Below are 9605 nucleotides of genomic sequence, written 5' to 3'. Positions count from 1 at the left end.
ACAAGTTTTCTTCTTTACAAAACAAACACACGGAAGGGACCACTAAACGAATCAATCCCCCCACAATCGCTTAACTTTTGTTTAAACTTTTGCCAGAAACATTTCCGACCAAGTAACACAATCCTCTTAGACGAGTATATCTGTTCAATTTATATTTGTATCGCCTTCGGAAGGGCACCCACCAGCAATAATAGAAATCAACTTCGTGGAACTTTCTTCTCTTACCAAAGTTTTGTTTGCCATTGCAGGCGTGGCCCTTTGTGGAAAGCATTTAATAATGTAAGGCGATTCTGGCCCTAAGACTAGGACTGGCCATTCTGTAATTACACACGAGTTCAGCGAGCAACAGGAAGAGGGACAGACAGAGCTGGATTGGACGGGCAGGATATACCAGGAAAGGACTCAAGAGAAACCCAACCAGCGAAACAGCGTCCAACAAGTTGTCTCCAGGCCCAACAAGAACCCTCAAACGAACTTGGACTCAAACTCAAACACAAACTCAAACACAGCTCGCTGTCCAGGGCGCTCTCTGACTGCCACCCGCAACCCAGAAGGGACCACACCCTCCCCCCAACACCCCCACACCGAGGAGAAGCAAGCAGCAAAACGGCAGCCGTGGATACCAAAGCGCTGCGCAGTTCAGCCGCCACTGTGAAAGCGACATCGACGCCGTCGCTGGCACCGGCACCGGCACCGGCACCGTCGCAGGCACCGTCGCTGGCACCGTCGCTGGCAATCTGTCAGCCGCCCCCACCCACACCGCCCTATCAGCGGCTAACCAAAGCGCTGCAATGCGATCCCCGCTGCGGACACGAGGTGAGTGCAATCTGAGGTGGGTGGGCGTGAGGCGGGAGTTAGTGGGCAGGGGCCAAGAGGGCACTAACAGGCGATTCTCTAGCAGCAAATTTGAGGTAAAGTAAACAACGTTTATCTGTATCTGTATCTGATAATTACCCACATGCCTGTAACTTTTTTAACTAAGTGTGAAACGGGGGCAAATTCTTGTACATTTCTAAGTGATTTTCAAAGAGCGATGGGGCTAAAAGGAATGAGCTGTTTTACTTCTTTTTAAGAGGAGGTACCTCTTCTAAGGCCCAAAAATTGCCTAATTTTTTTTTCGATGCAAAATAAAGTATTCTGCAACAATTTTTTGGTAGGTTTTATTTTTAATTAAAAGAGGTCATTTAATGAATTTTTTCATTAAAAAATATTTCAAAATGGCGGCTTTAGCCACCGCCAAAGAAGCCGCTCTCGGCAGGCGCGTTACCTTCCAATGCCTCCACGTGTGATCTGATATTAAATATTAATAAATAACACAAATGATAATCAATTATATTTATTCATGCTTTGCGCAGCCAGAGCAGGGTCCCCAAAATTTTATTTGCTTTAATTTGAATAAATAAATACAGTATTTGTTGTACAAATAGAGCCGTTTGCATTATACCCATATTTAATATTTGCGAAATGCAATCATAAAGATAAATATAAATACCCATAATTTGTAGGGGTTAAACTAATTTCGAAAATAGATAAATGTAGCACAAAATTCACAAAGTTTGACAAACAACATTATCATTCTACAAATCTTATAATTTCCGTTTAGTTTTAAAAGGAAGCTAAATTAGTGTAGTTCTCGGTAAAGTTTATTTAGCAAAAAAATGTGAAGTCTTTAGGACAACAAACATAATCGAAGTAGTAAGAGTATTTAAACGGAATTTGAGAAATTTCACTCATTAAAAAGTAAATAAAATATAGGGGTTTCCTTAGGAAGATTACGGCTAATAAAATAGCTACCCCTTGAATAGGATTTCTTCCTTAAGTAAAGGTAAAATAGTCATTAATTCAAATGAAATCTAACTGCTGAAATCTCATATTCTTAAGTCCTATATCAAAGCCCTCTCCTATTACGTCTCACTTTACCTTAAGGATCCTTAATCTCCCATTGTATGTGCATAGTAAACCATTTGACGCCCAACAACCCGCCATGAATTTATTCCGCATTTCTAAGCTTCCGCTGAACAAACAAATTTCCACTTGGCCCAGTTTCTGGTGTCAAAAGCATCTAAATTGGTAGGACACAAATTTCATCTTCACAAAGTGTCATGCCAGGCCACGGAACTTATTGTGCCAGATTAGCGTGTCCTTGCGGATGATGAATGGTCTGCTTGTTCATGCTACGTGTATAGGTAGGAGACCATGCAACCTGTGCAATGTACGATGTATGTGGCATGCGGCGACGGCGGCGGCACAAAAAGAGTTCACCTCTGACATGCTGACGTCACGGCAGCTCAGCTCCAGTGTAGGCCAGACCCGGTCCGAGTCCAGTTCCAGGCCATTGTCGCCTCTTGTGTGTGTTAGCTAATACACAAACCCTCTGCAGCAGCGCTGCAATTATGCGGAGGTTCAAGGCTAATTTGCTTGTGCCCTAATGGCTTTGAAAGGGGGGAGCGCGAGAGCCCGAGAAGAGAAGACTGTCTGTATGTGTGTGTGTGTGTGTGTGTGGGCTCATGCACCGTGGAATTAAGCTCTGTGGGGGGGGGGGGGGATATAGGGGGGGCTTTGTATGTGCGCGTGTAACCGAATGCAAGGCAGCCGCATTACGTATACGCCGCGTTTCGTTGCGTTTCGCCTTAATTAACGCCCACACACACCCACACACAAACCCTCTCTCGATGGCTCAAAAGGTGGATTAAGCCAAACAGCCAAGAGCAGAAATAAAACAATAAAAGTATAAGCCTTAGAAGCACAGGCGTTTAATACCCTTAGAGAAAAATAGGTTCTAGGGAAACCACAAGGAGATTTGCATAAAATATCTCTTTTGAAAGTGAGATTTGTATGATTTGTTCGAGATATCTTTGGAAACAAGCCAAGCCCTGTTTTCCTTATGATATATACAGAAGGACCTATTCTTTTCGACTGGAGAACGTAAATATACTCAAGATATATGGTATATACTCTGAAAGAGTATAATATGCCTGCAATAAGCAACAAGCAGCGGCAAGTGGAAGCCACGATAAGTGCAGCCACAGTTCAAATTACATTAACAAAAAAAAATGGTGCCCCCTTGACCTTGACTAATTGTGAGTCCAGCAACAAGAGCGAGGGCGAGTGCGAGGGCGCGGACGAGGGCGAGGTCGAGGGCACAGGCACTTTTCGAAGACCACATTCAGCGCACACTATAAATGGGGGCAGCACTCGTATAAGAATAAATTAGCGGCCAACAAGTTTCGGCCCGGAATATGGAGGCAGTCAATGTTAATTGTTACAACATGTGTACCCACCGCAAATAATCGCTGCATTCAATGGCCCAAGCTCAAGGCGGTCTTTAGTGGACTTTTGTCCCTGGTGGAAATCAAACAAGGAAATTGCTCATACTTTGAGTGCCTTTTGCACATGCAAATACTTGAAATTTAAGTTAAATGAATGCCAAATTTATTCCAAAAAAATACCAATTTATTATCCTTGCGGAAGTCTTAGGATCTCTTTGCTTTGTATGGTTTCAGCCCCTAGTGTTTGGGGTTAATTTGAGGTCAAAACAAAGGCAAAGACCAAAGACTCAAATGGAGTGAGGGAAAGACAAATTGTTTAGCAATTGAATGGAAAACATATATTCACGTATATGAAAAGGCCAAGCCAACAATTCAACTTTGGTTTACTTTTGTGGTGGCAATGGGAAGCAGTATAAATTTGATTTAATTATATCCAAGCCATGCCAAATGCAAGAACAAAATGTGTACACTTGCAGTTAAGTAAAGATACTGAATATAGTATACTATATCGTTAGTTGTTTTCCATAAGAGAATCTTGTATCTCTCGCATCCGTAAGTCTACGCACGGTCATCGGATCGTTCTGGATCTCAAATAGAAGAAGCGCAAGCCTGCAGATACTGTTCTGGAAAGCTTTGCTATATTCGAATGAATGATGAATGGGCTCTATTTCGTGCTGTGGAGATTCAGAATCACAGAACCTCAGTGGAAAATTCTATTAAGATGTGCAAGCATTTTTCTACATATTTTAGGATATTAAAAGCTTCAAACCCCAGCAGACTAACCAGGCTGATTAATATAAAATGTATAAGAAAAAAAAGTTCTCAGATGTTATCAATGGATACTAGATCAATGGATACTAGACCTATTGTCCTGTTTTATATCATATAGGGACTAAAATAGGACTTTATGTGAAAATAGCAGATATAAATTTAAATATTTCTACCTTCCTAATTCTTGATTTTTGCCACTTGGTCTTATCTTCCAGGTGACCATTGGCCGTCGCATTGGTCTGTACAGATTCTGTGGCGACATCGGTCGCGGCAATTTCTCAAAAGTCAAACTGGCCGTCCATCAGCTAACGCGTGGTAGGTTCTATATTAGATTTCTATTGATTATATATTGACATCCTCCTATTCGATTGCCAGACAAGGTGGCCATTAAGGTGGTGGACCTGGATCGGGCTGGACTCGATGCCAAGGCGCTGCGGATGCTGTCCAGCGAGATAGCCACTCTCGAGTGTGTTCATCATCCGAACATCTTAAGGTGAGACCAGAAGCATACACTGTGTAATGGGAATGGTTTAACCATTCATCTATTGTAGGCTTTTCGAGGTGGTTGAGACTTTGGGCCGTGTCTATCTGGTCACCGAGTGGATCCGCGGCGGAGAGCTCTACAACCACATCACCCAAGGCGGTCCCCTGAGGGAGATTCATGCGGCGCCTCTGTTCAAACAGCTCCTGCTGGCCGTCAAGCATATGGTAAGATCTAAAACCGAACCCCATCGAGATCCATTGATAACTCTAGTCCTGAAACGCACTTACAGCACAGCCTTGGCTATGTGCATCGCGATATCAAGGCGGAGAACGTGCTGCTCCTGTCAGAGGATCGCCTGAAGCTGGCCGACTTTGGTTTCAGCACACAACTCATCAATGGTAAGCCATTGCCATTGTTTTATTTGTTCTAAAATATCACCAATCGATCCCTCGGATAGGTGCCAATCAGAAGCTCGACACATTTTGCGGCTCTCCGCCATATGCCGCCCCAGAGCTCTTCTCCGATGATCATTACATAGGCGCCCCCGTCGATGTCTGGGCCCTGGGCATTCTGTTGTACTTTATGGTCGTGGGGAATATGCCTTTTCGGGCCCCCACCATACCGGGCCTCAAGGCAGCCATTCTTAAGGGGGACTATCTGCTGCCGGGACAGCTTAGTTTGCCCTGCATAAGATTAATACGTAAGTGAGAGATCCTTGAGAGAAATGGAGAGTCCTCTATCTTTTGTGCTCCCTTGCAGAGCGCGTTCTTATCCACATACCCGCCCAGCGGCCCACCATCGATGATATGCTGAACAGCCAGTTTGTTACTTGCCCCAAGCTGAGCGCCGACCTCATGCAGTACGAGATCAATCTGCACAGCAAGCCCGTCAAGCGATCCATCTTCTGGGTGCGCACCAAGTCGCACCGCCTGAGAAAGTCCGCCTCGCTGAGGGACCGATATGCGGAGGTGGTCAAGAAGCCGGCTATTAGCATGAACACGCGCCAGCAGGACGAGATGTTTGTGCAGAACTTTCTGCAGCCCATTGAGCTCGGGCACGAGCTGCTCCTGCAGGTGCCGAGCCAAGTCAAGGAGGTAACGGCCGAGCCGGCCAAGCGTCCTGGCAGGCGGTATCTACTCTGCGGAACGCTCAAGAAGAAGGTCACGCCCATGGAGACGGAGCCCGAGAAGCGGCTGTCCTGTTCGAATGGCAGCCAATGCCCCTCTGCCAAGATAAATCCCTGGAACGTCGAGGTGGCCGAGGATTGTCCCCTGTTCAAGAACTACGATGCAGAGACGGGCAGCTGCGTGATGCTGCCCACCGCCACCGATGATCTCAGCCAGCTGGGGGCTCTGGAGTTCGAGGCGCGCCAGCTGCTGGCCGAGCTGGGTCTCTCCTCGGAGATGCTGCTCAATGCCCGCCAGAGTGGGCCCCGCTCGGACATCATTGGGGCCTATCGGATTGTGGTCAACCGGCTGCAGAAGCAATCGTGGCTGGCCCGCAAACACGTCGAGATGGCCCTGCACATTGAGCCCAAGGTGGAGAAGCGAATCGAGCGCTCTTGCTGTATACTCTAAGCAGGGTCATAAACCTGTTGAATGTTTATATTACTCAACTGGTTCTGGTCGATCTTGGGGTTCCGTTCCCCCAAAGAAAGGTAAACTTAGTTGTCCATAGTATACTTAGTGGGGCTACAGCAGATGATTGTCTAGGATTGATTGTTTTTTATATAAAAGAATGCTCAAAATGTCTCAGAGAGATGGCTGCTATCAGTCGAAAGCCTTAGGATCGGGAATTCACTTTTAAGACCAAATTGTACGATGCCAAAAGTTGAAATCGGAGTGTAGTGCCTCGATGGAGTACCAGTTTCAGACAGCAATCATCTCAGACTCCTTCGCACATGTATCTTAGATCCGATCCCAATTGTCCTGCACTTGCCCAAAGAAGACATCCCTTAAGTCCAGCCACAATTACCCCTAAAGATGTATGCTATGGGTAAGCCTTTCTTTGGGTTGGGTTTCAGCCACAGGACCTGCCACAGGCCATGCCCAATTAGTGTCAATTTTGCCAGCTGCAAGAGTCGGCAGAAGTTTGTTGTTAATGTAGTCTCGTTTTTCCTTTGGTTGCCTCCTCATTAACCCAGCATCATAGCGAGAAAGTTCCTTATTTCGAGTAGTTTGTGTTGTTTCAAACTGTTACAGCCGGATGCGAATAGTGAAATTTATATATACAAATATATATATATACCTACATATAGTTATACCATACATATAGTCCAAGTATTATGTATTTAGTTGTTGGTCCATTTTTGAGCATACATATACAGGCGAATATACGAATATGAATATGAATACATCTATAAATATGAATATTGCGATCTTTGAAAACCCTCTCAATGTAAAACGTTGCATAAAAATGTTTAATTGATCATCAAAAAGCATGAACAGTGTGTTTTTTGTGTATTGTCTCCCGTGGAGTCAATCTCGTACTCGTACAATAAAGCAGCATTATGAAAGAATCGTAATCGTACAAATGGGAAACATATTATAAACTAGTCTCATCCAATCGCCAAGGTATATTCACACATACTATATATGTATAATGTGAGGCTCTACCGCTCTCCTCAGCTATCAAACGATTTAGGAGCAATCTCATTGGGCATTGGGCCTTGCCCCTATATGAATACACCTTGCACTCTCTATCTAGCCTTATTTTATTGCATTTGCAGCATCCGCCGGGCTCTGCTCTCTGCCGCTCGCTATCGCTGTCGCTGCCTCTGTCGCTCCACTTTCGCTTATTGTTGTTGCTTTTGTTCTGTTTGGCGCAGGCGTCGCGTGGCAGAGCGAGAGAGCCAACTAACTGGGGCTTCTCTCAAACGACGGCTCTCTCACTGGGTTTGCTGCCGCTGCTGCTGGTGCCGGCGGCGTCGCCGTCTCTAACGCTCTCTTCTGTGGAGTGGAATGGATTGATAAGACGTTGGTTTTGAGTGGAAATCGAGTGAGAATTTTATAGTAAGATGGAACAGATGGAACTCTTTCGATTTAAGAAAGAAACATTGTGTGCAGCAATCTCAGACGGACGCGACTGTTAAACCTAATCAAGATCTCGCCTCTCCATATTACCGATTACAACAACAAATACTCACCCGCTATGGCAAACGAGTCCGAGTCTGAGGTGCCGGCCGGCCAGTCAATATCCGGCATGGTCGGCCATTCAATGTCCTCCGCCGTGTCCCAGTCAACGGCGCGCGTCTGGCTAATCTCGAAGAGCGCCGGCGAGCACATGCCCAGCACCTCCTGGCGCAGTTTCTCGAGTAGCTGCTGAAAGCTGTCACTGGTCTTGCACAGGAAGCAGACGGCCAGCGAGGGATCCATGGCGGAGAAGCTCAGGCGTGCCGCATGCTTCTGATGGTAGGTCTCGTCGTGTTCCTGTTCGCCTGAGGAGGTCTTCTGGCCCACCACGCCCGTCCTTTGCGTGGTGTGTGGATCCAGGTACAACACTTCGTCTTCGACGTATCCAAGGAAGTACAGAGCCTGATTTGGACGGCCGCCGATCATGCCACAGCTGCTGTCCAGCTCGAGACAGCGTTTCAAAGCTGGGATGTAGATGGGATTGATGTCGCTGATGCCCAGCCGCAGAGGGATGATAAGTAGAAGTGGCTTCCAGGCATCTCCTTCCAGGCAGAGTGAATCTACAAAGGAATAAGCGAGGAATAAGTATGGACTCCTTGGATTCCAGTTCAGCCATCACTCACAGACATCATCGAGGACCACAGTGCTATCCATAGCCACATGGACCACCAGCGAACACCAGTCATCGAATAGCACCAGTTTTCTGAAAGTATCAGAGTAATCTCAGATTACAATCCCTCCTATATACGAATGGATATCTCTGATCCACTTACTTGAGGATCTGTGCCACTGTATTGGGTCCCAGCCACTCGCCCACCGCCTTGTTCTGGGATTCACCCATAAGGGCGATCTGGTGTATGGAGTAGTAGTTCTTGCGGACATCTTCAAAGCGATTCACAATCTTGAGGTAGGTGGCATCCTGGCACTCGGGTGTCCAGAACCAATCGCGTCCCAAATGCAGGTCAATAAGGGCCTGAGCGAGGACCATCTGGCCGCAGCGCAACATGCAGCCCCATCCCCTATCCGTGGTGAGCTGCACCTCACCTAAAGGCATGAAACCGTGGCGATAGGTGCACCACAGTCGGGACTGTATATCCCTTCGGATGACTTCTAGTTCTGTGGAAAGGAATACACGATGATTGATGATTTGCCTCTAGTGTTGGCGTCCACCACTCACCCTGTATGGCATTGTATCGTCTGCCCAGCACCCAAACGTCTGTGTTCCGTTTGGGTATATCCTCTGGCTCGCCGCTGCCCACCGCCTGGCCTACGGCACTGGCCAGGACGCTGTCCGGACCCAGATAGGCCTCGAAGACGCTCTCCATGATACGTGTTAGCTGATCGGCGAGGATAACCAGCATGGATGGAGGCGGAGTCCTAGATTCCCACCTTCGTCGCGGGCGTCGCCTTCCGTTTCGTTTCCGTTAATTGCCTGCCAATGACGTTTCGGTTTGTCTCTGTCTCTGCCTCTGCTCGGGCTCTGTTTCTGCCTCTGCCAGCTGCCTTTGTTTTGGCCTTTTATTGTCGCCTCCGCTGCGCCCTGCTCCAACACCCTGGGGGGGTCACAGCAAATGCATTTGTTGTTGGCAGTGTCTGGTGCTGATTACACCTTAAATTCGTATTTTCTGCTTCCACTATGTATTTTTTTTTAGAACTCGAATTGATTACAACGATAACAACAGCGGCGTCGCTGCGCTGCCACGACGAATGTGTTGACGTCGTACCGCGAAGTATTGGAAAACGTCATAAGGTTAACTAACAGTGCGCCAAACAGCACCAAGCGTGCTGTTCTTGTGTTCAAGGTATATTAGCCGAAAGGGGTGGGTTTGGCTTGCATGCGTTGCATTTTCTGGGCCGTGCCCTCTTTTTTCTCAGCAAGTTTGTAGCGGGCGGATTTGAATGTCGAGCGGGAAGCAACGCCACCTGAACAGCAGTAATAATATGGAGAAT

The 9605-nt window shown here is 46.9% G+C and overlaps 2 protein-coding genes across 3 annotated transcripts; one reads left to right on the top strand and one right to left on the bottom strand.

Moving 5' to 3' along the window:
• Positions 1-309: 309 nt before the first annotated feature.
• On the top strand, positions 310-6961 carry LOC108162994 (CBL-interacting protein kinase 15). Of its 2 annotated transcripts, none has more exons than XM_017298007.2 (7): positions 310-816; positions 4256-4355; positions 4416-4533; positions 4592-4748; positions 4814-4922; positions 4982-5224; positions 5284-6961. In XM_017298007.2, exons 3-7 carry the CDS (start codon positions 4478-4480, stop codon positions 6099-6101), a joined length of 1383 nt encoding a protein of 460 aa, XP_017153496.1. In that variant the 5' UTR covers positions 310-816; positions 4256-4355; positions 4416-4477; the 3' UTR covers positions 6102-6961. The 2 variants fall into 2 exon arrangements, with proteins under 2 accessions (XP_017153496.1, XP_017153497.1); XM_017298008.2 differs by lacking the exon at positions 310-816 and adding an exon at positions 852-911.
• Positions 6902-9382, bottom strand: LOC108162995 (cysteine protease ATG4B). Its single transcript, XM_017298009.2, has 5 exons — positions 8833-9382; positions 8429-8771; positions 8279-8358; positions 7670-8215; positions 6902-7472 (listed from the first exon to the last, which is right to left on the bottom strand). Exons 1-5 carry the CDS (start codon positions 9014-9016, stop codon positions 7396-7398), a joined length of 1230 nt encoding a protein of 409 aa, XP_017153498.1. The 5' UTR covers positions 9017-9382; the 3' UTR covers positions 6902-7395.
• Between the last annotated feature and the right edge of the window lie 223 nt (positions 9383-9605).

The sequence above is a fragment of the Drosophila miranda genome, chromosome 4, assembly GCF_003369915.1.
Source record: "Drosophila miranda strain MSH22 chromosome 4, D.miranda_PacBio2.1, whole genome shotgun sequence".
Taxonomy (NCBI): Eukaryota; Metazoa; Arthropoda; class Insecta; order Diptera; family Drosophilidae; genus Drosophila; species Drosophila miranda.
The sequence above is the reverse complement of the archived record's forward strand: the minus strand, read 5'-3'. Positions and strand labels throughout refer to the sequence as shown.